This window comes from Giraffa tippelskirchi, chromosome 2 (genome assembly GCF_054371585.1).
Source record: "Giraffa tippelskirchi isolate mGirTip1 chromosome 2, T2T-mGirTip1v1.2.pri, whole genome shotgun sequence".
NCBI classification, from domain to species: Eukaryota; Metazoa; Chordata; class Mammalia; order Artiodactyla; family Giraffidae; genus Giraffa; species Giraffa tippelskirchi.
Window position 1 is genome coordinate 238118476 of NC_137276.1, and position 26914 is coordinate 238145389.

General features: G+C 43.9%; 1 protein-coding gene and 1 long non-coding RNA gene across 17 annotated transcripts; one reads left to right on the forward strand and one right to left on the reverse strand.

Annotated features, from left to right (window-relative positions):
* ZNF596 (zinc finger protein 596) lies at positions 1-13041 on the reverse strand. Of its 16 annotated transcripts, none has more exons than XM_081559645.1 (9): positions 12596-12820; positions 8410-8614; positions 7866-7996; positions 6656-6738; positions 5982-6139; positions 4644-4770; positions 3648-3743; positions 2784-2875; positions 1-2304 (listed from the first exon to the last, which is right to left on the reverse strand). In XM_081559645.1, exons 5-9 carry the CDS (start codon positions 6051-6053, stop codon positions 1057-1059), a joined length of 1635 nt encoding a protein of 544 aa, XP_081415771.1. In that variant the 5' UTR covers positions 6054-6139; positions 6656-6738; positions 7866-7996; positions 8410-8614; positions 12596-12820; the 3' UTR covers positions 1-1056. The 16 variants fall into 16 exon arrangements, with proteins under 16 accessions (XP_081415771.1, XP_081415753.1, XP_081415760.1 ...); XM_081559627.1 differs by having other exon boundaries at positions 1-2307; XM_081559634.1 differs by lacking the exon at positions 12596-12820 and adding an exon at positions 9887-10383 and having other exon boundaries at positions 1-2307.
* Positions 12972-26914, forward strand: LOC145533108 (uncharacterized). Its single transcript, XR_014073851.1, has 2 exons — positions 12972-13271; positions 22682-26914. It is a non-coding gene; the product is annotated as an uncharacterized LOC145533108 (long non-coding RNA).

Here is a 26914-nt window from a genome sequence, read left to right on the forward strand (position 1 = left end):
TTTTCATCTTTTCTCCTTTTATTTTGGAATGCTTCCTCTATTTGATCACTATAAGGTATTTTCTGCACTTTAGTCTGGGTGTTATATTGTATGACATATTTACAAATGTTACATATCCTCTTGATGAATTCAGTTTTGAATTAGTCCCTGTCTGATATAAACATGGCTATCTCTGCTCTTATGATTTCCATTTATGTGGAGTATGTTTTCCATCCCTTTGAGTGCATATGTATATCCCAGAAAAACATAGGATAAATCAATTACAAACATCTGTGTTCTCAGTTTTGCCACCTGTGAAACATGGGTACTAGTCATGTTCAAATGGGTACCAAGGCCCAGGCCTTCTTGTTACCCTGGCAGAAGGAAGCTCCACCGTCCCCTCTCTGAGCCTTCTGTATTTGCATATGGCAGGGGCTGGGACTCCTGGGTCTCACTCCTAGTTGGGGATTTGTGGATTCATGGCTGTTGGCAGGGCAATATGGACAAGATCAAGGGACCATGGCTGCTTCTGCTTTCCTGCTTTCTGGGTGTTTTATGCAACTAGGAGGGGCAGCACTTTTGTCATGACATAAATGAGTGTATGCACGTCAGGCATTCCAGACGGGGATACTCCAAATGCCTTCCATCTTCTTCATGTCCTAGTTTGTTTCCACTAGCAGTTACTGGATACTGAATCTTCTCATGCGTGACAAGAGTGGTGCTAAGTTAAACAAATGCACAGTGATTACAGGTCTAGAATTTCTCTCCTCTGTGGTTTACTTATTTAAAGGATAACTTATAACCGAAGGTATTTCTACACTAATTACAGATACATTATTGGAATTTCTCTGACATGTGATTTATCTGCTTAATTTAACAGTTATAGCTGAGGATGAAGATTTCTCCACATTCATTCCATTTACAGTTTGTTCTCCCATGAGTCCACTGCTAACGGTTTTGTTACACAGGTGACATACATATGGATTCCGTCTACTGTGAATTAAGTTAATTAATAAGGATGAATAAAGGCTCTTATACATTGAAAATGAACACGGTATTTCTTCATTGTGTGAGTTCTCAAGAGTGTTTATACTTTGAAGGTATGGGTGGTGAATCTTGCACATTTATTACCTTTACAGCATGAGTTCTCTCATGTTGTCTGAGGTTAAAATATTTACTGAAGGCTTTTCCACATAGGTAACATTTATATGGTTTCTCTCCAGTGTGAATTCTCTTATGCAATCTAAAGTTATAACTCCTATTGAAGGCTTTACCACATATATTGCATTCATATGGTTTCTCACCTGTGTGAGTTCTTTCATGTCGTCTAAGGACAGAAGAGTGATTGAAGGCTTTCCCACATAGGTGACATTCATATGGTTTCTCTCCAGTGTGAGTTCTTTCATGTCGCTTAAGGACAGAAGAATCAGTGAAGGCTTTCCAACACAGGTGACATGCATATGGCTTCTCTCCAGTGTGAGTTCTCTCATGTCGTCTAAGGACAGAAGACTCAGTGAAGGCTTTCCCACACAGATGGCATTCATATGGCTTCTCTCCAGTGTGAGTTCTCTCGTGCTTTCTAAGGTGAGAACAATGAGTGAAGGCCTTCCCGCATCGGTGACACCCATATGGCTTCTCTCCATTGTGAGTTCTCTCATGCTGTCTAAGGTAAGAAGTTTTACTGAAAGTCTTCCCACACAGGTGACATCCATATGGCTTCTCCCCAAAGTGAGTTCTCTCATGTTTTCTAAGGTCAGAACAATGAGCAAAGGCTTTCCCACACAGATGACATTCATTTGGTTTCTCTCTGGTGTGAATCACCTCATGTCGCCTAAGATTATAACTTTTACTGAAGGCTTTGCCACATAGATGACATCCATATAATTTCTCTCCAGTGTGAATCCTTTCATGTTTTCTAAGGTCAGAACAATGAGTGAAGGATTTTCCACAAAGATGACATCCATGTGGTTTCACTCCAGTGTGAATCATCTCATGCCGTCTAAGGTTAGAACTTTTACCGAAGGCTTTCCTACATACATGACATTCAAATGTTTTCTCTCCAGTCTGAGTATTATTGTGTTGTCTATGGGCAGAACTTTGAATAAAGGCATTCCTTCGTTGATGACATTCATATGATTTACTTCTAGAACAAATCTGCTTCTGTATATTAAAGGATGGCAAGTAACTGATGGCTTTTCCAACATCTTGGCTAATAAAGGGTTTCTTTCCCACTTGAGGTATTACATACTGAGTCAATGGTAAGATTTCAGTAAATTTTTCTCTGAAATTGTTGCATTCCAAAGGATCCTCTTGAGTGTGAGACCTCTGCTTTTTGAAATAAAATGAGAGATTGTTACAAGTTTGTCCAATTTATTCATTCCTTCCTTTCTCTACATATAAATTCTAGGGTAATCATTCAGTGATGGACTCCAGTTAAAATTGCTTCTATATTTTTAATATTTACATAAACATGAGGTATTACTCTCTTGCAAGCATAGATTTACCTTTTGTAATATCCCAACTGCAGAGATACCTATTTAATTTTAAAGACATCATTATGTTTCAGTGTTTAGGAATATAATCCACAATTATATAACTGTCTGTTTATAAAACTATTAACTGTCTGTTTATAGTTTTGACTATGGGTTAGTCTTTTCTTCCTTAAAACCAAACTAACTAAAATTTTCTCCTGTGGAAGTCCATGATCCCAACTTTAATTAAATCAGGTATGTATGCCAAATTCCCAACTTATTCCAGTCCCAGGTCTTCGTCTGGAGGAACATGTTTATACTCGTGAAGCTCACCATTGCACTAATTAAAGGTGTGTCCTTCTTGCAGATATGCTGCACAGATAACATTTCCTGTTTTTTCAGATCATCTTCTCTATCTGAAATGACTAGAAAAAAATAAATTACTATAGTGGTATCAGTGGAAGTAAAATGTTGAAGTGACTCAATGGTCATTTGTGTCGGTTTCAAATATTGACACACAGATGGGAAAGAATGTCAAATTAAGCAATACTCTAAAGAGAGAAGAAACACATATTACAACTGTCATTCTCAGGACTGAATTATGAGGAAGATAAAATGAATATGGCAAGTTGGGGAAGAAAAGAGAAGATCCTATTCATAGAACAGGAAAAGGGACGCTTTGTGAACGTTTATTAATTCCAGTGGATACACAAATTTCACCTTGTTTAAAGCCAAGGACAATGGCAGAAAGCCTTGTATATAGAAAATTGATACCATCAAGGTATGACAACATCTGAAAAATGGTTCCCCATGACACTGTCTAAATTTTAAAAACAGCCTACAATGCAGGAGACCCCAGTTCTATCCCTGGGTCAGAAAGATCCCCTGGAGAAGGCATAGGCTACCCACTAGTTTTCTTGGGCTTCCCTGGTGGCTCAGATGGTAAAGAATCCACTTGCAATGTGGGAGACCTGGGTTCGATCCCTGGGTTGGGAAGATTCCCTGGAGAAGGGATCAGCTACCCACTCCAGTATTCTTGCCTGGTGAATTCCATGGACAAAGGAGCTTGGCAGGCTACAGTCCATGGGGCCACAAAGAGTCAGACATGACTTAGCAACTTTCACTTGATTTCTTAGAGCCTATTCACTCACTGACCAGGCTCCTCCTCCTATTAAAGTACAGGTTCTTGGAGCTCACCTGGACTCTGACCTTGCAGGAAGCCTAACCCTTCTCTTGAAAGTTGCTCTCCTTGCTCCAAATGGGAAATCACATCTGATTTGTAAAGCAGATTGCCTGTTTATAGGAGAAAGATATGTGGATTTTGAGTTCCATGCTCCTAATAGTGCATGATCATCAGTACAGAGCAGACTAATGAGGAAGAATACAATAACCTCTAAAGGTCAGCACAGAGAAGAGTATGTTGAAAACAACACATACAGTCTTTGACTAGCAAAATGATAACTCTTCAACTTGTTCCCAAAGACATTAAGGACCTATTGCTGCTAATACCCATGTCCAAGTTCAAAGACAGACTATGGAATCTCAATATTTTCATTTCACAGTGCTTTAATACTATATCCCAAAAGAATCCAATACATACAACTTCCACCAGAAAAACCTAAGTTCTATGTGGAAAACAATATATCTGTTAACACTGTGATCTGATCAAACTGCAGTCCTGCCTGTAAAATAAATTTTAAGAAATCAATACATTTATTTACCTATACAAAAATAGTGAGCTCCCACCACTGCTTGAGCATCAGAGACTGAGTAGCAACAAAGACTCAAAATTGTGTAAGGAGATTACACTGTAGTGGGATTGACAAACTAAATATAAGCAGTGAAATGACTGAAAGTCACTCAGTCATGTCTGACTCTTTGCGACCCCATGGACTATACAGTCCATGCAATTCTCCAGGCCAGAATACTGGAGTGGGTAGCCTTTCCCCTCTCCAGGGGATCTTCCCAACTCAGGGATCAAACCCAGGTCTCCTGCATTGCAGGTGGATTCTTTATCAGGGGAGCCACCAGGGAAGCCCCCAAAAATATAAGAACTAAAGAAAATTTTGATAAGGTAGTTGTGAGAGTTATGATAAAGAGTCAAAACAGAATCTGGAGTCAGAAATGGGCAAGTTTTCCTCCATCCTTGTGGAATGAATACATACACACATCATTAAAGAGGAACAGACTAACCAACTGAGACCAGGTGACTGATGTTCTCCAGCATCACATCTCTGAACAGCTTTCTCTGGGAGGTGTCCAGGAGGGCCCACTCTTCCTGGGTGAAGTTCACAGCTACATCTTCGTAGGTCACTGACTCCTAAAACATCACAGACATTGTTTTAGACACGACCATCTCTGCCAGGGGAGGACAGTACAGGTATAAGGCACTAAGGAAGTGGCAGCTGAGTGCACAGAATCTCAAACTGTATTTTAGGTCCAATCAAATCATTCTCATTGTTGACATGAACCTCTGACTTTCAGATAAACCTACGAAGACACACACACTCTAAATACAGAAAACTTCATTATAAAAAGACAATACAAGGTGTGGTGTAACAAACTGTGGAGATTTCCCAACAGATTTGTAATTACAATGTCCAAATCATGATTATAAAATTTCCACTTGAAAACTGAACTGTCTTCAATTCAATTTCACGTAAATCTAAGACTCATCACAAGGGATGATGTATCCATGATATGCACCTTTTAAAACACGACTGTGGTTAGATTATTCCTCTATATGGCCTCAGTTTCTTCATCAGTGAAATGGTTTTTAATAATCTTTCATGAGTTCTGAAAGATCTAATGACTTAATATGTGAAGTGCTAACTATCTAGCAGCCATTTCTTAAATATAACTTTTAGGGCAACATCCAGAATTCTGCCTAACTGACTAGCATTCATACAGGTCTTGGGATCAGCAGGTACAACCTGTCATCTTAAAAAGCTGAGGCGTTTGCTATAAAGGGTAACTGAGTCAGCAGCTCACACCACAGGTCTGAGACTTCTGCACAGAAGGACAGTCTTATCCTGACCCTTCCTATATCTGAGGCCTCCCTTTCTCAATTATCCCAGGACCTCCAAGTATCAGTTATTATTGTCCCTTTTGTTTGTCTTGTCTCTCTCCTCAGGCACATCTGAAGCTACCTGATTGCTCTGGCCTCTTTCATTCATGGAAAACTTCCTCAGGGCTTAAAGTCATACTCTACCTCCTACATTCTTTCTTCTGAATCACAGCTCAAATTAAGAAAACACTACTCCCTATACACTGTTTCCAGTTATGCAATGTGAAAAAGGAGAAATTACAAAGAAGGAAAAGTTTATGACTTGGGACATTGGTAATACTGAAAATTTAGTTTTCTTTTTTAGAAGAATTTTGAAAAGCACAAATATATTTTATCAAAATTTTAAGAAGTTTAAATTTGAAAAAATGTAAGTGAATGACTCCTCATTGCCTTCTCCTGCATAATCATTTGTTTTCTCTCAGCACTAGTCAGCACTCTCTCAGCACCTGTAACACTGGACTCACCAATGTCATCTGTGGAAACATCTGCCTCTCCAGTGGGTGCGTTGCAATGTTTTCCTCCTTACTCATCTCCATCACCTGTATTCACCTCAATCCTAAGCCCATCACAGTTAATAAAATGGTTAATGACTTTTTTTTTTTTTTGCCAAGTGGGCCATGGGCTGCATGAAGAAAAGAAAACCTCTCTTATCTCTTCTTGAATACATGGCATTAATAAAGACTGGAATATCTTACTATAATGTTGGGAAGGAATGACCATTTGATGAGTCCTTAACCCAACATGACCATTCCAGAATTCTGAGGAACTTAACTGAAGCTCAGATCCTTGAACAACCTCTCAAGTGCACTTAGAACATGTGTGCCTGGAGAAGAATTATGTCCATACACTGGCAAGAGGGCTTCCCAGAAGGCTCAGTGGTGAAGAATCTGTTTGCTAATGCAGGAGACTTGGGTTGGACCCCTGGGTCAGGAGGATCCTCTGGAGAAGGAAATGGCAACCCACTCCAGAATTCTAGCCTGGGAAATCCCATGGATGGAAGAGCCTGGTGGGCTACAGTCTATGGGGTTCCAAAGAGCCGGACACAACTGAGCATATACCCCACCACCAGCACTGGCAATAGAGATTAGAAAGCAATTTCTACTGCCAATTTCAGTAGAAAGAGTAATTTCCTACCCACCCGAGATTCCATTGTAACTAGTTCAGCTGCCAACTGTCTTCTGGGTTTTCACTTATACACAGTCCATGCAATAGGAAGCAGAGCTGAGGAAGAAGAAAAAAGTCATGAGACTCTCAGGTGTCTACAATCTCCATATTCACTTGTCATGAAGCCCCAACCCTTCACCTGGAAGTAGCTCCCAGGACAACCAAAACAAACATGCAGTGTGCCCCCCGAGAAATACGGGTAGAGCTCTCCTCTACCAGGATCAAAAGTAAGAAGGCACAAAAGTGAAAGCTGCTCAGTCGTGTCCGACTCTTTGCGACTCCATGGAATTCTCCAGGCCAGAATACTGGAGTGGGTAGCCTAGCCCTTCTCCAGCAGATCTACCTGACCCAGGAATCAAACTGGAGTCTCCTGCATTACAGGCGGATTCTTTACCAAGATTCTTTACCAACTGAGTTATCAGGGAAGCCCAAAGAAGGTGTAAACACCTTCAGTTTAGAGTAGACTGTGGCCAACCACTGAGTTTGGCATGCTAACTCACTCAGGATGTTCAGAAGTGTCCAGTTCCCTCCTAATTCCAAATCACAGGGATCAATGACTCATGCCACGTGTGTCTCCACCAACCATGAACTTCTCAGGTTTAACTATTCTTACTTTGTGTACTAGCAGTTTCTCCAGCTCCATTCCAGCCCTCTAGTACCTTGAAACATCCCTACTTTTCTCAGCCCCTCATACACTCATCCTGAATCACTCTGTCTCTTCCAAGAATTTCCAGCAATATCACTACTGCAACACTCACTTTTAGATTTCTTCTGCACTTAGTTGTGAACTAAGAGAAATAAGAATATATTTTATGATAGGGTTAATTATTTCAGGTACTTATTTCATTTGGAGGAATCAATGGCACCTACTTGCAATGTGTGTGTGTGTTCAGTCATGTCCACCTCTTTGTGACTCCATGGACTGAAGCCTGCCAGGCTCCTCTGTCCATGGGATTCTCCAGGCAATATTGGAGTGGGTTACCACTTCCTTTTCCATGGGAGCTTCCTGACCCAGGGATTTAACCCAAATCTTTTCTGTCTTCTGCCTTGGCAGGCGGGTTCTTTACCACTGCGCCACATGGGAAGCCAAGCTCTTTTGGGGAAAATACTTCCCCTAACTTTCTCTAACATCTTAGTCTACAGTCTTCAAAGTAATCTTGTCACTCTAACTCCGTATCACTTACCAAGGACTTCTCAAATGATACTGTTGGAAGATCTCAAGACTCCATCCTACCTTCTTCATCTTTCTCTATGTGCATTGCCCATGTATGCCCACATATTTACACAGTTGCTTCGATTTCTTCCATTACTTTTTCTAAATTGAAAGTGACAAAACTCATGTTTGAATTCCATTTCTGACCTTGCCTCTTTTTTTTCCCCCAAAACTAACATATACTAGAAATGAAATATATCTCAGGACATCATTTCCCACTCTCCCCAAATACTACTCTTTACTTAGTCTCTAATCTTTTCAACGTCTCCACCAGACATCCAAGGGTTGACATTTTAGATGCTTTCTCAGAACATCACAAATACAGTTTAGCATTGCTATTACTTCTACACTGTTCACTAGCATCCTTCATTTTCACTCAAATCCATAAACACAACTTGCTACCCCATACTTATTTTCTTCAATCTGTTTGAGTGTCAGTTCCTCAGAGATCCCTTCATTGAATTCCCACCAAAATGAATACTTCACTCTTGGTGAACATGGTCTCCAATACTCACCAGAACCAAACAGACGGAAAACCTAGTGAAGACAAATATCCACTGAGGACACTGCCACAACATTCCAGAGTTCAGAGCATCTTTCTCTTTCCAGAAAATGCATCATTTTGATGCTGTTGATAATCTCATCAGTGTTTTAACCCAAAGGACAGTATCTGACTAACGTGGGTCCCAATCAAGATAAAATCAGGAAATTAGCCAGACCCTGTAGATGAAATTAAGGACAACAAATTATATTCTTTAGTTCCTGCTTCCTCTAAAAGTCTCAAAAGCAAACTTCATGCCTTTTCTCAGACTTCAGTGTTTTATGATTTTGGTTGTTCTGGGCAACACTGAGAATCTGCAGCCAAATGAATCCTTCCTCCTCTTTAATTTGTAAGAGGATCTGTAATCTAACAACAATATTCACAGACTGTGGACAGAAGAGTGGTGACTCTACATAAGTGTAAATATTTATGCTGAGTAAATATCTATCAAAAGAAAATATCTTTCATTTTCACTACCAAGCAAGAAAAAGCTCATCCAGTGTACGTCTCTTCAAATCAGATCTAGTTGTTATCCTAATAATTGAAAAACTCTGCAATCCACAAAATTTAAAGGATTTCCAGAATAAATGATTAGTTTCAGGACTGATTTTTATTGTACACAGAATCATTTTTTAATTGTAAAATAAAACATACACATAACCTTTATCATTTTAGCCATTTTTAAGTGTATAGTTCAGTGGTGTCAAATCCATTCATAGTGTTGTGCAACCATCTTCAACACTCTTCATCTTGTAAAACTGAAACTCTGCACCCACTAAACAACCACTCCCCATTCCCCTCCCCTCCCAATGCCTGGAAACCACCATTCTACTTTCTGTCTCTAAATAGGACTTTGTTTTTTTTGGCTGTGCCAAAATAGAAGTAGGAAGTATCCTAGAAATCAGTGTAGGTCAGAACCCAGAAAAGAGAGGAAAAAAGATGAAATTCAAAAATGGTATCAAAGAGCTGAAATTGTAATGATTTTTGGAAGCTATGATATCAAACTCAAGAAAAAAAAAAACAACATATAAGAATCCATTTTAACTATCATACCTAATAATACTTTTTAAAGTGGACAAATCCAACCTTAATGTACTGAAATCAGTTTCCTATTTAGTAACAATAGTTTAAAAACTAAGGAAACACACGAAAGCCAGTCTCTATGTATAACAGCAAAATATTATGACTCTAATTTCAAATAAATTTGCAAACCCATGCAAAGAAATTTTAAAACTTTTTGAGGACATAAATGTGACAAGAACAAAGTCTGCCAAACCAAATTCTTAGACTAGTGGACATGGTGACAAAAAAAATCTGTGATTGCAGAAATTTGGTGCAACTCAAATTTAAAAGTCATATGCAGAATCTGAAAAAGAACATATATACGTATATGTATGTATAACTGAACCAATTAGCTGTACATCTAAAACAACATTGTAAATCAAGTTTACCCAAAGAGGAGGAACACTCAGTATCTGCAGACAAGTCAATTCTTTACAAATTCATGAACACCAACATCTCCCTGGGACAGGTGTGCTGTGAACAATGTTAAAATCCTCTTACTATTAGACATTTTGGGTTGATTCTGTTTTTAAACAATTACAGAATAAAATATACTAGATGATGTGGATGAAATGCCACCTTAATTTGTCATGGCTAAGTCTCTAATTACAGGCCAAATACAAAGATTTATGTTGTTAAGCTTCAGCTGCATTGTACAACCAGGTAGAATACTTTTCCCCTCTCTACAATTTTCTTTCATCTTGGTCTACATCCACCTCTTGTGCCTATGTAGTCCCCACTGGCAATCTTACTGACTGCATCGTGTCCAGTTCCTGTCTCTAGTCAATGTCTGGGCACACAGCATTGCTCATGATGACCCCCCAAATGGAACCATGTCCCAAGTCCCATGTCACTGGCTAACAGTGAGATAGAATTGGTCTGGAGATGGGAGAGGCCATAGATGAGTGAGGAAACGTCTTAGGCAGGACATGTGACAGTCAGATTTTAGCATGTCCTAAGAACAGCATTACAGGAAACAGAGAGCAGATCAATCAACAGATAATATGAGCTTTCCCAGATAAAGATTTACTCCTGACTCCTTATCTTTTTCCTCCTCTGAGTGTCTTGCTCAGGCCAGAAGTCACTCCTCAGTGTTGGGAATGTGCCATTCATGTCTTCAAATAACTTCTCCCTTTTCTGGCCACAACCACACATGTAGGGGAGAAATTCAACATTTGGAAACAATGGTCCTCTGTGTCTGCTGAACTATTAGGGAACAGGGCCAATGAACTCCTACATGGGCATCCACAGCTAAGTTTCTCTGCCCCTCTATGCTGTAAAGCCCACACATCACACAGCAGATATGGGAAGGCAAGTTGGTGCAACCCTCCCTTTCAAGTCAATCCTCACAGTGTCTTCCAGCACCTGCTGAGCACAGCATCACCAGTAAGGATGGGCAGAGGTCGCCTTCTCTCCTGTTGCTGAGCTTCCCAGGCTCTTTCTCTCTCTCTAACATCCAAAGTATATCACCCTTTCTCCTCCAAGTTCCCTCTCCTGAACCAAGTGCCACCTCCTCTTGGAGAAACACCTCTGTTCTGTGCTTAACTTTAAACATCTTCATCTTTCCCTACCAGTTGCCTTGTGACTGTGCGAGAACGTGCCCTGGGGCACACGGGAAGGCACACGGACAGGAGAGGGGCCCGTCCCTGCCTCACAGGCACAGGGTGGCCCGGGACCCTCAGCCCTGCCCCTGAAGACTCCACATCTCAGTTCACTTTCCTGAGCAAGGGCAAGTTGTCTTTCATGGATGTAATCATCTTGATTAAAACCATTTAATTTTTATTTTCCACAATCGATATCAAAATATACAATTCTATGAATATTATAAAAAGTATAGCATTAAGAACACTTTTAAATAACGGCATTGGGAAACACAAAAGTTCAGGTATGGAAATAGCTCTGAGTAATGTACTCATCATGAACAAATGAGATCTGTGAGAACAAAGTTCTAGAGTCATCCAGCATACCGTTCAATATTTGCAAAACAAACAAACAAAAAAATTAAGGAAATTTGAAAAGAGCATATACTTAGTTGAAAACTGTAGCTCACAGACCAATAAATTAAAAACTCACATACAGAAGAAAGAATGCTGTCGAACACTGGACCACTTGTTTAAACTACCTGGTATTGACTTTTAAGACAAAAATCATTAATATCCCTACCAACTGCACACCGAAATAATGTACAAATTATTTACTAAGCACCAGAGAATACTTTTAGTATGCAATAATGACAAGAAAAGGACCGAGGTCTCATGATCTGAATCTGACACAATACACTTAAAGTAATTTGGAAAATTTTAGCGCATGAGATGGTTGGATGGCATCACCGACTCAATGGACATGAGTCTGAGTAAACTCCGGGAGTTGGTGACGGACAGGGAGGCCTGGCGTGCTGCAGTCCATGGGGTCGCAAAGAGTCGGAGACGACTGAGCTGAATTGAACTGAACCGAATGAATTTCGAATCTATCCTTCTACTTTCCCCAACTGCTACTGCTGTTGAAAGTCCCCTCCTCCATTCTGTCCTTGGCCATCTCCGTATTGATCTCCTTTTTGTCTGTTTTCATGTACCATAATGCCTCTTACGGCTTCCCTGGTGGCTTAGCTGGTAAAGAATCCGCTTGCAATGCGGGAGACCTGGATTCGATCCCTGGGTTGGGCAGATCCCCTTGAGAAGGGAAAGGTTACCTACTCCAGTATTCTGGCCTGGAGAATCCCATGGACCGTACAGTCCGTGGGGTCGCAAAGAGTCGGACACGACTGAGTGACTTTCACACTTCACACACAATGCTTCTTATCCAGTCACTTTCCTTTTTTACAGGTACTTTGTCTCTCCAGTTCCACTGCATCCACCTCCCTCCCTTCTCTAGTTTACTTTTCAAGTCCTCCCTCTCTTTACTCCTGTCTCCTGGTTCGGTCTCGGCCTCCCCGCCCCACTCGACACCCATGGAATGGAGCAAAGATGCTCTGCCCAGGAGGACACTGTCCCGTGAGGGAGCGGTACCGCTGCCGGCAGAGGATAGGACTTGGGACAGAAGGTCACGGAGCGTCACTGGACTGGGACGATGCCCTCCCCCACGGGGCTCAGGGGCCTTACTGAGGCGGTGACTGCGGAGGGGAGCGAGCGGCGGGGCCGGGCCGCTTCTGGAGAAGGCGAGGGTCTGCGGATTCCCGGGGCCGCGGGAGGGCGCGGAGTCCCGGGCGGCCCCGAGGGGCGCAGAGGCTGAGAGCGCACGTTGCGAGTGGGGACCTGACACGGCGCGGGTCGGAGCGGGACCCCGTGAAGAGACCGTAAGCCGGAAGGCCGGACCGGGATGGCCTCGGATCCGGAAACGGATGCGACTCGAACCCGGCAGCGGAGCTCCTGGCATCGCTAGTCTCAGGGCGCCCCGGGCCAGCGGCGAAAGAGCGGGTCTGTGACGTCGGCAGGGACTCGCGCCCTGGTGTGAAGGAAGGGGTGGGGCGGAGCCGAGGAGCATGAGAAGTGCCCAGGACCACACTCACCCGAGGGGCCCTGCGCTCCCGACATCCGCTTCCGGGTCCGCGGGCACTTACGTCAGGGGGCGGTGGGGCCGGCCTGGGGCGGAGCCTCGGAAGGCCTCGCCCAGGATGCGTGTCCTGAGCGCGGAGGGCGGCTGGAGCGGTGTGGGGCGTGTCCGGGGCGGTAGACATTGTGGGCGCGGCCGGAGCCCTCCCGCCCCGCCCTCCGCCTGTTCCCGCTTGGCTTGTGCGGGCTGACACACCTCCGTCTCAGCCTTCCTCCTGGCTTCAGGGTAAGTGTTTCAAGCAACTCCAGGTCGGAGCTGAAGGTTGTGAGGCCTTTCCTAGTGAATGCTGGGATGTTTCCCTGTTACCGTGTGGAAAACGGGTTAAGTTGAAATTACCTCTCTCTCCTGGAGACTCCTGTCAGGACTCGGCCTCCAGCGGGGACCTGGCTGGACCCAACTGGGCCCGGTGGTTCCTGCCCGCCCTGCGCTGGAAATGGTCTGCGCTGGCGATGGAAACGAAAAGAAACAGGGTTTCCCTTTCTGTCCCCATTCACCAGGGAGGCAGCACGAGCCCTGAGCTCCCCACCGGGGACTTCATGTCATGTTCATGATAGTGTGGACCATCTCCTAATTCAAGTCATTAATTTCTAAATATATTGTATTTTCACATTCAGTTCAGTTCAGTCCAGTGGCTCAGTCATGTCGGACTCTTTGCAACCCCATGAACCGCAGCATGCCAGGCCTCCCTGTCCATCACCAACTCCCGGAGTCTACCCAAACCCATGTCCGTTGAGTTGGTGATGCCATCCAACCATCTCATCCTCTGTCATCCCCTTCTCCTGCCCTCAGTCCTTCCCAGCATCAAAGTCTTTTCCAGTGAGTCAGCTGTTCACATCAGGTGGCCAAAGTATTGGAGTTTCAGCTTCATCAGTCCTTCCAATGAACACCAAGGACTGATCTCCTTTAGGATGGACTGGTTAGATCTCCTTGCAGTCCAAGGGGCTCTCAGGAGTCTTCTCCAACACCACAGTTCAAAAGCATCAATTCTTCTGTGCTCAGCTTTCTTTATAGTCCAACTCTCACATCCATACATGACCACTGGAAAAACCATAGCCTTGACTAGACAGACCTTTGTTGGCAAAATAATGTCTCTGCTTTTTAATATGCTGTCTAGGTTGGTCATAACTTTCCTTCCAAGGAGTAAGCGTCTTTTAATTTCATGGCTGCAATCACCATCTGCAGTGATTTTGGAGCCCAAAAAAATAAAGTCAGCCACTGTTTCCACTGTTTTTCCATCTATTTGCCATGAAGGGATGGGACCGGATGCCATGATCTTTGTTTTCTGAATGTTGAGCTTTAAGCCAACTTCTTCACTCTCCTCTTTCACTTTCATCAAGAGGCTCTTTAGTTCTTCTTCACTTTCTGCCATAAGGGTGGTGTCATTCTGCATATCTGAGGTTATTGGTATTTCTCCCAGCAATCTTGATTCCAGCTTGTGCTTCCCCCAGCCCAGTGTTTCTCATGATGTACTCTGCATATAAGTTAAATAAGCAGGGTGACAATATACAGCCTTGACGTACTCCTTTTCCTATTTGGAACCAGTCTGTTGTTCCATGTCCAGTTCTAACTGTTGCTTCCTGACCTGCATACAGATTTCTCAAGAGGCAGGTCAGGTGGTCTGGTATTCCCATCTCTTTCAGAATTTTCCACAGTTTATTGTGATCCACACAGTCAAAGGCTTTGGCATAGTCAATAAAGCAGAAATAGATGTTTTTCTGGAACTCTCTTGCTTTTTCGATGATCCAGCGGATGTTGGCAATTTGATCTCTGGTTCCGCTGCCTTTTCTAAAACCAGCTTGAACATCTGGAAGTTCACAGTTCATGTATTGCTGAAGCCTGGCTTGGAGAATTTTAAGCATTACTTTACTAGCATGTGAGATGAGTGCAATTGTGCGGTAGTTTGAGCATTCTTTGGCATTGCCTTTCTTTGAGATTAGAATGAAAATTGACCTTTTCCAGTCCTGTGGCCACTGCTGAGTTTTCCAAATTTGCTGGCATATTGAGTGCAGCACTTTCACAGCATCACCTTTGAGGATTTGAAATAGCTCAACTGGAATTCCATCACCTCCACTAGCTTTGTTCATATTGATGCTTTCTAAGGCCCACTTGACTTCGCATCCAGGATGTCTGGCTTTAGGTGAATGATCATCCCATCATGATTATCTGAGTCGTGAAGATCTTTTTTGTACAGTTCTTCTGTGTATTCTTGCCACCTCGTCTTCAAATCTTCTGCTTCTGTTAGGTCCCTACCATTTCTGTCCTTTATTGAGCCCATCTTTGCATAAAATGTTCCCTTGGTATCTCTAATTTTCCTGAAGAGACCTATAATCTATCCCATTCTATTGTTTTCCTCTATTTCTTTGCATTGATCACTGAGGAAGGCTTTCTTATCTCTCCTTGCTATTCTTTGGAACTCTGCATTCAAATGGGTATATCTTTCCTTTTCTCCTTTGCCTTTTGCTTCTCTTCTTTTCACAGCTATTTGTAAGGCCTCCTTAATTTTTAATTTTTCCAGGCCTTTCACCTTATTTATTTATTCTGAAATGGTTTGACTTTGGATTCTCAGAATCTCTGGGATGTGAATTTGTTTTTTACATCTGTTCTCATTGACCTAGTGAAAAAAAAAGTGAAAGTCGCTCAGTCATGTCCAATTCTTTGCAACCCCATGGACTATACAGTCGATGGAATTCTCCAGACCAGAATACTGGAGTGGGTAGCCTTTCCCTTCTCCAGGAATCTTCCCAACCCAGGAATAGAACCCAGGTTTCCCGCATTACAGGCAGATTCTTTACCAGCCGAGCCACAAAGGAAGTCCAAGAATACTGGAGCAGGTAGCTTATCCCTTCTCCAGCAGATCTTCCTGACCCAGGAATCGAAGAGACCTCATATATCAGGATTTTCCTCTGCCTGACTGACTTCACTGTACCAATCATCCTTCAAGGTACATCCCAGTGTCTGCCAGTGTTATAGTTCCCTAACTTCAGTGTCTGTTTTTATGAGTGAGAAATAGTCTGCCGGATATATGTGCCACATCTTGTTTAAGCTTTACTCTCTCGTTGGGGTCTTTGCAAGCTGTGTGTCTTGGGTCCTAGAAGGAAAAGTACTGGAGGTTTGTTGGGGGTGCCTGTGCCTTTTGATTGATGGTGTTCTCAGGATATAGGCCCATGTGCGGGAATGTCAGATCCTAGGCTTAGCCCGATTTGACAATTGTTTTCAGGCATTTGGAGACTGTCCTTCCAATGTGTGTTCCCACTGACAGCCTAGAGGGAATCTTTTCCCTCCAGATTTTCTCCCACACTTATTGCCTTAGACTGATGATGTTAGCAAGTGTGAGTGTTGCGATTTGATTTCCCATTGTCCTTTTGATTGGCATTTGTGCAGTAATTAGAGATTTTGAGCATATTGTGGTGGAGGTTTGGGTATGTTTATTCTTTTTTTTCTTTGAAGCATGTGAGGACCATTTACCTATGGCAGTTGGCTTTCTGTAAGTTGACTGTGTTTGGAATTCATTTCTCTGGTGCCGGCTGCAAGTGTTGCAGAATTTGGACCATCGAGAAACCAAGCACCACACTCAGAGAGTTGGAGAACTCAGGTTTATTACTGGTGGGTCCACAGGAGTTCACACTTCCAGCTCTGAGCCCGAACAATGGGGTTACAAAGTTTTTATAGGCAGTGCATGACACCAGACTTTAGTGGGCAGTGCTGACTATTAATAGGCTAGTTTAAGCTAGGGTTTTGCACATGGGGGATCAGCCATTAGGACACAGCAAGGGGGATGCCTGACCTTTATACAAACATGGTTGAGCAGGATTACAGGGGCTGGGTAATTGACAAGGGTGAGTGAGCTAAGTTTCAGCTCCTAGCATTGTTGTAAGTTTCCATTTCCTGCCCCCCCACCCCCAACTATGTAACTTATGTGATTTTGCAAGGAGCAAGCTGAGTTACAGAGGCAGACCTAGCATGAAGTTATTTCTAGCTGGGTTTAAGTTTTAAATTTTCCTCTTCAATCCCCCCTCTTGATGTTCCTCAAATCTTACATGGCATCAACCTCTTGATCTTCTTGGCTCAGGGGCTGATAACCTTTCAGGGCTAGAAGGTGTGTGGTGGCCCTTCTGTCTGCGATGGCCTCAGCTAGGCTGGAAATTGTCCTCACGAATAATCGCAAGAGGCAAGGTAAGAGGAGGCAAGTCCCAAGGAGGAGTAGGACTATTTCCACTACAGTTTTGAATTCTCCTAGATAAGAAAACCATCCCCCCAATAGCTCTCCAGGATTCCATCCCTTCCAAGTCTGGACTGGGACATGAGCTATGTTAGTCATCTTTCTGGTCATTTCTTTTATAACCTTTATCATCTATAGCCATTATCATCTATCTGTAGGCAACAGTTGCTAAGATTGAACTTTCCACAGACGCCCCTCTCTGCAGCCAGTAAGTAATCCAGGGCCAGGCAATTTTGATAAATAGCATTACGCATCCTGATTTGTTGTTCTGGCAATAAATTAAGACCCTTGGCCATTTTATTAGTAATGATTTCAAACACTGCCTGGAGCTGGATAATTCTAAAAAGCATGCAATTTGGGGTTTGGTAGCCCAGGACCCATCTGCTGCCTATGTGGCTGGCCTGCAGTATTGGATTATGCATTCAGGAGACCACTCGTCATCTTTCCAGTCTCCAATCTGTAGAGACCTGTGTTTTTTGGTGGGGCCTTTGTCTTTATAAACTAGGATTCCCAATGATTCACCTTAGGCTAGGGAGAGTAGGGAAAAGGAGGGAGAGATAGTCCCCAATACACATGCCCCTGACCAGTTGGCTGGCAAAATTGAATATGCGTTAGTCCCACAAATCCAATATAATCCTTCTGGAGCAGGCCAGTGGTCTTCAGTGGACAAGTGTCATCCCATCGGGTCTTTAAATGGAGGAAGCTTGCTAGAGGGTGAGGATTAGGCTCTGTATAGTTTGAGCTTCCCCACCAAACAGAAGTATGAGTATTATAATACTTTTGGCCAAGACAAGTGAGTTTTCCTACTGGAACATTGAATAATGGGCCCCACCATGCCAGACAGTTTTTGTCCATTAAGGAAGTCTTTAAATGCCAAATTCCAACCCTGGTCTTCTTGAATTCCCCTGAGTTGTTGAAGGGTCTCTAGTGATCTAATTCTTTAGCTTCCCAGGGCCATTGGTCTCCCATGTTAGTTTCTCCCCACACATAGCAAGAAGTAACCATTAATATCTGGACTATGGTGTCTGCCAGGGCTAAAACAGATTTTTAGTTTTGGCTGGAATAGGAGGAGGACCACTTTCAATCTCTTCATAAAAGGAATGGAAGAGTCTGTGTGCAGAAACCCAGAGAGGAACAGAAATGCTCTGGAATATCAATACGGTTCCTGGGTCAAGACCTCTCTCGTTAATATAGATGCTGATCTGGTAACCCTTTTCCCATCTTGAGTCCCTAGGGTTGAAGACAGTGAAATTGACTGGGTTACACGTCCCCAGCTTACATTTGGGATCAACAGTTCCCTTTTGGAGGAGTGTTGCTTTGTCCATATTCTCCCAGGTCACCTCTATATTTTCCCAGGTTGCTCATCTGACACAGGCCCAGGTCAATCTGTGAAGAAAGGGGCCTTCATAACACCCGATGTTATGGGATACTGGGTTACATGTGTATTTGTCATTGAACGTGTATTCCTGTTCCCATGACAAGCCTCCACAATTCAGAATACTGGGGTTACTGGGGTTTCTGTGGGCAGCACGCTCATCAAAGTGCACCCACATGGGGCTCTCTAAATTTGTGATTTGTGTCTGTTGAATCAGGAGCCTGCCTTCTAAGTGGCGAACCTCTAACCAATCTTCACTGGGAGGGGAACTGGGGGTCAAACCTGATGTACTGGCATCATTCTTGACAAATAGAATAGGTTGTTTTGTTATGTACACAAGTTTCCTTGACCTCTCTTTGGCAAGAGAAGTGAGTGTGGTAAAGCAAGGTCCTAGTGACCGTCTGATCTGATCTCGTCTTGTGAATGCATGAAACACATGTGGGGTCTGTTTACCTTTCTAATACACTGCAGCTCAGCAGGGTATAAACCACTATTACCCAAAACATTTGATTCTGCTTAACAATCCCACTACCTTTAGGTAGATTGTAGTCAAGATACTCTTGTATCTGAACCACAGAGAGCATCAAGGCCAGTGGAGTAACCAGTCCCCATTCAGCAGGGTGTCATCATAACCCTTACTCTCTGATGTCCCTAGTTGAAGAAAGGGGGGTGTCTGACTGGGGAGTGATTACAAGAGGTACCTAATAAGGATGATACTCCCCACTATGATGAGATAGCAGACAGCTAATAGCAGCTTTGACCCAAATTTCAGTCCTGGGGTGCAGCTGAAGATAATCCTATAGCAAAGAGCATGGTAGTAATGCTGATCAGGGAAAGGGGCCAGGGATGACAACGGAAGCCCATTTATATCCCAATAACTGAATTCTCAAGCTTCCGCCATGTGTTGACCAACCAGCTGCCAGGATGTGGCTGGACAGGGCTGAAGAATCCTGAAGCTTCTGCTGTGCGTTGACTAGTCAGCTCCCAGAGTGACTAGAGCAGGGCTCGGTGTCCTTTGTGGGTGAGGGCTGTCACTTTTGGATCTGGACCTTGAGTGGGTTCTCAGGGTCTCAAACTGCTTTCCAGATGTCCTTGTTGAGGGGAGCCGCTGCTGTCTTGATTCTGGTGTTGTGGATACAGGGGGTGACACCTGTAACTTTAACAGCAGTAGGGGTTGCAAGGATGACCGTATGGGGGCCTGTCCAAACTGGCTGAAGTGGTTCCTTTTTCCAGTCTTTAACCCATACTGCATCTCCTGGCTGATAGGGATGAACCCAACTGCCCAAAGGAATGAGAGTCCTTTTTAAGGTTTCTTGGGTTATACTTCTCCCAGGGCCTACAAGTATCGGGACATCTCCAGGTCAGCTAGTTGTTGGTCAAGCTTGGTCTCCCGTATAAGCTCTCAAAGGGAGAATGCCTCTGGGTGCATCAGACTTGGAGCAAGGCTAGGAGTAGCATGTCGACCCAAGGTAACCGGGTCTCCTGACAGAGCTTAGCTAACGCGGTCTTGAGGGTCCTATTCCTGTGCTCAGCTTGCCCAGAGCTTTGTGTCCTGTGAGCAGTGTGGAGCTTCCATTTGACTCCCAGTGTCTTGGACAAAGTCTGCATTATCTCTGATACAAAGTCTGGCCCTTGTCAGACCCTATGGAGACAGGCAGCCCATATCTTGGCACCATGTCCCTTAGCAGGGCCTTGGCCACCTCTCGTGCCTGTTCAGTGCATGTGGGGTAGGCCTCAGCCCCTCCCGAGTAGGTGCAGACCACCACAAGGAAATACTTATAGCCCCTGTAGGGCTTGACTTCAATAAAGTCCACTTCTAAATCTTGAGAGGGCAGTGTCCCAGCTGTCTGCACCCCTGGGCTGGGTCTTGGTCTTTGGCTGGCATTGTTTTGTGCACAAGTCACACATCTAGCACTGATCTGGTCACACAGGGTTGGGAAGCTTAGGAATGAAATAGTAATGGCTCAGTAAACTTTCCAGTGCAGTTTTTGCTAAGTGAGTTGTCTCATGGTGCTGTTTCACCAGCTGGACTGCTATGTTGCTGGAGACAAAGAGTCTTTGGTCTGGAAGCTTCCACCAGCCCTGTTTTCCTTTTGTTCCTCCCTCATCTAAAGCCCATTGAACTTCTTCCTTGGTACAACTCAGGGGTGGAGGCAATTCTGATGCCAAGAGGAATTAAAAGCCCTCATCTAAAGCCCATTGATCTTCCTTGGTACATCTCAGGGATGGAGGCAATTCTGATGCCAAGAGGACCTTAGAGATTGGCTCAGGGCCCACTGTGGGACTCAGTTGGGTTGCAATCTCCTTCACTGCCTGGTTGGCAAACTGATTCCCTCTGCTGACTGGATCAGTTTCTCTTTGATGGCCTTCGCAACGTATGACTGCCATTTTGGAAGGCTTCCAGACTGCCTCTAACAGCTGAAGGATTTCTTCTTTGTTTTTGATCTTCTTCCCCCCTGCTGTCAGTGGTCCCCTTTCTTTATGAATGGCTCCATGACCATGTAAAGTAGCAAAGGTGTGCCTTGAGTCAGTGTAGATGTTGATTCGCTTTCCTTCGGTGTCCCTTAGCACCTGGATGAGTGCCCACAGCTCAGCCTGTTGTGCTGACCACCCTTGTGTAACAGTCTCATCTGTTGTCGTTGTTGCATAGCCTGCCTTGCATTGTCCATCCTGGATGAAACTGCTCCAGTTCTGGGTTCTGGAGGGGAGTGTCCATCAGCTCTGGCTTGCTTGAATAAATTTCATTTATGACCTAGAATCCGGGCGTTGTTCACGGCTGGTAGCAGCAACCTTTCATCTTGGGAACTTGTCCAGGGGGCTTCAGGGCAAGGGAGGGACACTTGGCGCTCTAGTTCTCTGCTCTCCTGGCAAACTTGTGTCCTGCTGTACTTTACTAACTCTGCTGTGCGCTTGTGTTTGTGACTGCCTGAAAGAGATGCACACGTGTGAAACAAGAGCTCTGTCCTCATCGCAGTTCCGTGGTGACCTCATATAGCTTATGGAAGAAACCCTGTCGGGGAATTATACTGACCTGCTAATGTCAAGAGGCACCCAGTGTCTCCTTTGGGGGAGTGGCCAGAGATGGACCAAGCGTGCAATCTGAACTCTCCTTTCTTGGTCAAAACTCTCCTATCTCTTTGACCATTTCATAACTTCCTGTGAATGAGAACTACTCACCTAATCTGACTTTCAAGATCATAGACTTTCAAGAGACTTGTGTTCTGTGCTGTTACTGTGTACTGTTACTTAGGTCCCAAACTTGGATTGGTAGTCAGGAAGTGCCTAGCCTTGCTAGGAGTCAAAAGTTACAACAGGAGCATATTCAGAAGCTAGGTAGAGCTCTAGTTTCAAGAGCATCTCTCAGGTTAAATGTTACTCAGATAGGAAGTACAGCTGGTTTCTTCCTTTGGTAATGCTAGGTCTTAATGGACAAGAGTAGGCTCTCCAGTGGCTTTTATCCCAACTCCTTAGATATTCTTTCTGTGGAATCTGTGGGAATGAACTGGAAGAACTGGCCCTAATAACTCAAGGACAAAAATCACTTTTTCCTCACTGGCCAGCCCTGCATCATCTCTTTTGCTATCACTTATACTGGTGTGGTGATGCTTGGAAGGACCATCTTGGTTTTATGTTTGTCCCTTTATGATTTACTGGTCTTATTGTGGTCAGGAATATACTCAGGGTTGTGCACAGGCACCCAGGAGACAAATGTTTCCCCTAGTGGTCTTAGCTTGGGAGGCATTCTGGAAGATTATTCTGATGGCACTTCAGGTAGCATTAGAGGCAGGCAAAGGTTTTTAATGCTGAGGAACTGGACATTAGTCTGGGATGCCATTAGGTCTACCCCTGAGGCATCTCCACCCCACCCCGATGGTAGAATGGGGAGGGACGGTAGTGGGATACCTGTGTTGGTAAGAGACAGGTTGACTCCTGCCAGGGAAGGCAGCTTAGGTAGAAGCTAGATGTATCCACTCCCATCTAGAACAGGGAAGGGTGCCTCGGTAGAAAAACGGCACTGGTTGCTGCTTTTCTCTCTTACAGATGGGAGCTAACAATTCCAGCCTCACTCCTTTGAACTGGAAAACTGGGATAGATCTGATCCCCAGAGCTTAAAGCAGACACATCTACTCTTCCTGTGTGATGCTGCATGGCCGTGGTATCCCTTGGACGACAGCAAACAGTGGCTGGTTGGAGAGTCACTTAATTATAGTACTGTTTTACAATTAGACAGGTTCTGTAGGAAACAAGGGAAATGGGTAGAAGTAGCATATTGCCTTTTTTTTTCTCTGCTAGACATGACATAGATTTCTAAGGGCATAGATTTGGGTATGAAATCTTAAGCTGCCTCCTGTCCTTCTACTTTACCCCCATACCCGGGGCTCCAAACTAAACAAACTCAAAGTCAGGGAACCCCTCCAGAAAGGGTTACTTTGGTCTCGGTAGAAATTCAAACCAAAATTCAAGTTGCCTTGGTCTCAATAAAAATCCAAATTGAGATTCAAACTGCCCAAGTAGAGGTCCAAACGACCCCTGTCTCAATATGACCTCAGACTACTCTGGTTTCAATAGAAACTCAGACAATCGAAGTAAGAGACACTTAGATAACTGAAACTAAGGGTGAAATACAGGATGAGATGGAGGACAGGAGACAAAGAGATAAAGAAAAATAGACTTCTCCAATCTCTCCCTGGGATCATATGCGAAGGGCAGCCAGAGAGGCTGAGGAACAACCGCACAAGCTGTGGCCTCTTCATGAACCACCCACTGGGAGAAATAATCAATTTATGAGAGTTAATAAGCCCTTTTCTTATCAAGAAATACAAAGAATAAAGGAGAATCTGAGAGACTATTTGGAGGACCCAGAAAAATATATTAGAGCCTTTAAGGGTGTTACTCTGCTTTATGACCTTACTTGGAAGGGTGTGATGTATATCCTGGGACAGACGCTAACCCCTGAATCAAAAACTCGAGTTTTGGGTAAAGCTGTTGCCTGTGGAGATGAATGGCTTGGTGATGAATCACTAGAGAAGAGGGAGGATGAGATAGCCGCTCCCCACTGGGAATCAGACGGTTCCAACTATAGAACCAGACTGGGAACATGGCTAAAGGAAGATGGGATCAGAGTCATTTTGTCAGATGTGTTCTTGAAGGACTCAGGCGAGTGCGTGCTAAGACTTTAAACTATGCCAAATTGGCAAACATAGAACAGAAGGAGAAGGAAGCTCCTGGTAAATTCCTAGATAGACAGAGGGAAGCCCCTCACAGATAAACTGGGATTGGTCCTGAAAGTGAAGAGGGAGGAGTGATCTTAAAAGATCAATTTCTTATTCAGTTGGCTCCAGATATCCACCGTAAGCTACTAAAACAGGTGTATGGACCAAATCAGTGTTTAGATAATCTGTTGCAACTGGCTCAGACAGTCTATTATGGCAGGGAATGTGAGAAGAAAGAAAGGAAGAGGAAGACCAAGGAACAGGCAGAAGCCCTTGTTATGGCTGTCAGAACTGTTCTTAAACAGCCTGAGAAAAATGCCCAGAGGGACCTGGGTGAAAAAGGATGGGCTTGCCATTACTGTGGAAAGGAGGGGCACCTCAAGTGGGATTGCCCTCAGGCCTCTAGGCTGCCCCTGGCTCCATGTCCAGCCTACTGGGACCACACTGGAGGAGAGACTGCCCCCAGAGGCGTAGGTCCCAGGGGTCGGATTCTCAAGACAATCAGGACTGAAGATGCTCGGGGGTCCCCACACAAGCTCCTGTCCTAATTACACCTGAGGAACCTCGGGTATTAATAACTGTGGGGAGCCAATCCATCGATTTCCTTTTGGACACTGGGGCAACTTAATCTTTGCTTACTAAAGCCCCTGGCCCACTTTCTCTCCAATCCCCTTCCATGATGGGACTGTCTGGACAACCCAAACGTTGTTATTTCAGTTGTCCTCTAAGCTGCAGCTGGGACTCTGTGCTGTTTTCACACAAGTTTCTGATTGTGCCAGAGTCTCCCTCACCCCTTTTGGGGAGGGATGTACTGAGAAAGGTCCATGCCTCTGTTTTCATGATATGGAGCCCTTCCTTTCTCCTCCATTAATTTAACAAAATATAAATCCTAGGGTGTGGCCTAATGGAAAAACTGTGGGTTGAGCGAAAAATACTATTCCTGCAGTTGTCAAGCTCAAAGACCTGCACTTATTTCCACATCAAAAGCAGTATCCACTGAAACTCGAGGTTAAGGAAGGGTTAAAACCCATCATCGAGAGTTTAAAGGAGCAGGGGCTATTAATTCCCTGTAACAGTCTAGGCAACACTCCTATTTTGGTTGTAAAGAAGTCAAATGATAAATGAAGACTAGTTCAAGATTTATGAATAATAAATGAGGCTGTATGTAGTTCATTTACACCCAGTGGTGCCTAATCCTTATGCTCTATTGTCTGAAATTCCTGAATGAGCCAAATATTTTTCAGTAATTGATTTAAAAGAAGTGAAAGTGAAAGTCACTCAGTCGTGTCCGATTCTTTGCAACCCCATGGACTATATACAGTCCATGGAATTCTCCAGGCCAGAATACTGGAATGGGTAGCCTTTCCCTTCTCCAGCGGATCTTCCCAACCCAGGGATCGAACCCATGTCTCTCCTGCATTGCAGGTGAATTCTTTGCCAACTGAGCTATGAGGGAAGCCTAATTAATTTAAAAGATGCCTTCTATTCTATACTGTTGGAGGAGGAAAGCCAATTTTTATTTGCCTTTGAAGACCCCACCCAGCCAGCTTTGCCCCAGGGATTTTGTGACAACCCCTACCTATTTGGGCAAAGTTTGTCACGGGATCTACAAAACTTTAATAGCTCTGAGACAGTGGTGCTACAATATGTAAATAATATTCTGCTCTGTGCTGAGACAGAGGAAGCTTTCTCATAAGCCTCAGAAGACTTCTTAAACTTTTTGGCTGGCTGTGGTTGTAAGGCATCAAGGGAAAAGGCTCATCTTTGTCAACAATCTGTTAAATATCTGGGCCTAATCATATGAGAAGGGACTAGGGCCATAGGCCCTGAGAAAATTAAACCTGTGCTAAATCATCCCCTACCTATGACGGAGACAATTGAGAGGATTTGGGGGCATCACAGGCTACTGCTGCATTTGGATTCCAGGTTATGGGGAACTTGCTTGGCCTTTATATAAACTTATAACTGAAGCTCAACAAGGCCAAACTGACAAGCTGGTTTGGTGTTCAGATACTCAAAAGGCTTTCAAGGCTCTTCAAACTGCTCTCCTGCAAGCTCTGCTTTGAGCTTGCTCACAGGGTCAGAATTTAATTTGTCACTGAAATAAAAGGTATGGCCTTGGGAGTTTTGAACCAACCCCAAGGGCCTCACCAGCAGCCTATAGGGTACCTGAGCAGAGAATTAGATGTAGTGGCACATGAGTGGCCACACTGTCCAAGAGTAATTTCTGAAATTGCTGTGTTAGCGCCTGAAGCTCTTATACTTATTAATGGGCAAAATCTTTCTGTATTCACTTCTCATGATGTGAGTGGAATCTTAAACTCTAAAGTTAATGTTTGGATGACAGACAGTCAGCTTCTTAAATATCAGTCATTGTTGTTAGAAGGACCAATAACTAAACTTAAAGTTTGCGGAAACTTAAATCCTGCCGCTTTCCTTCCTGAGAAGGAAAATGAAACATCTGATCACGATTGTTCCCAATTTCTAATTTTAAACTATGCAGCTCGTAAACATCTGATGGATACCCCATTAGACAATCCTGACATGGCAATATTTACAGATGGCAGTTCGTTTGTTCAGGATGGGAAGCGTAAAACAGGTTGTGCCATGGTGACTGCTGAACAGGTTTTAGAAGCAAAATCTCTCCCCCGGGGAACCAGTGCTCAGTTAGCGGAGCTTGTGGCTCTGACCCGAGCTCTAGAGTTAAGCAAAGGGCAGCGAGTAAATATCTACACTGATTCTAATTGTGCTTATTTGACTTTACATGCTCATGCTGCAATATGGAAATAAAGACAATTTAAAATGGCAACAGGAGAACCTATGAAGCATTTCAAAGAGATCGAGAGACTTTTAACTGCTGTATGTTGTCCTAAAGAAGTAGCTGTCATGCATTGCAAAGGACACAGCAGGGACGGGAGTAAAGTAGCTGAGGGTAATCAGCTGGCTGACTGTCAAGCCAGAAAGGTGGCACTTTATGAAACCCCTTCACTGCAGACGCCTTTGATCTGAACAGGTCCTGTTGAACAGGAAAAACCCCAATATACTGAGGAAGAATTCAAAA

Coding starts and splice junctions, on each gene's coding strand:
- ZNF596 (XM_081559627.1), bottom strand. CDS start 6,053: ATGGAGATGAGTAAGGAGGAAAACATTGCAACGCACCCACTGGAGAGG. Junction 4,771..5,981: donor TGTTTCCACAGATGACATTG/GTGAGTCCAGTG, acceptor GTGATGTTTTAG/GAGTCAGTGACCTACGAAGA. Junction 3,744..4,643: donor CAGTCACCTGGTCTCAGTTG/GTTAGTCTGTTC, acceptor TCCTATAAACAG/GCAATCTGCTTTACAAATCA.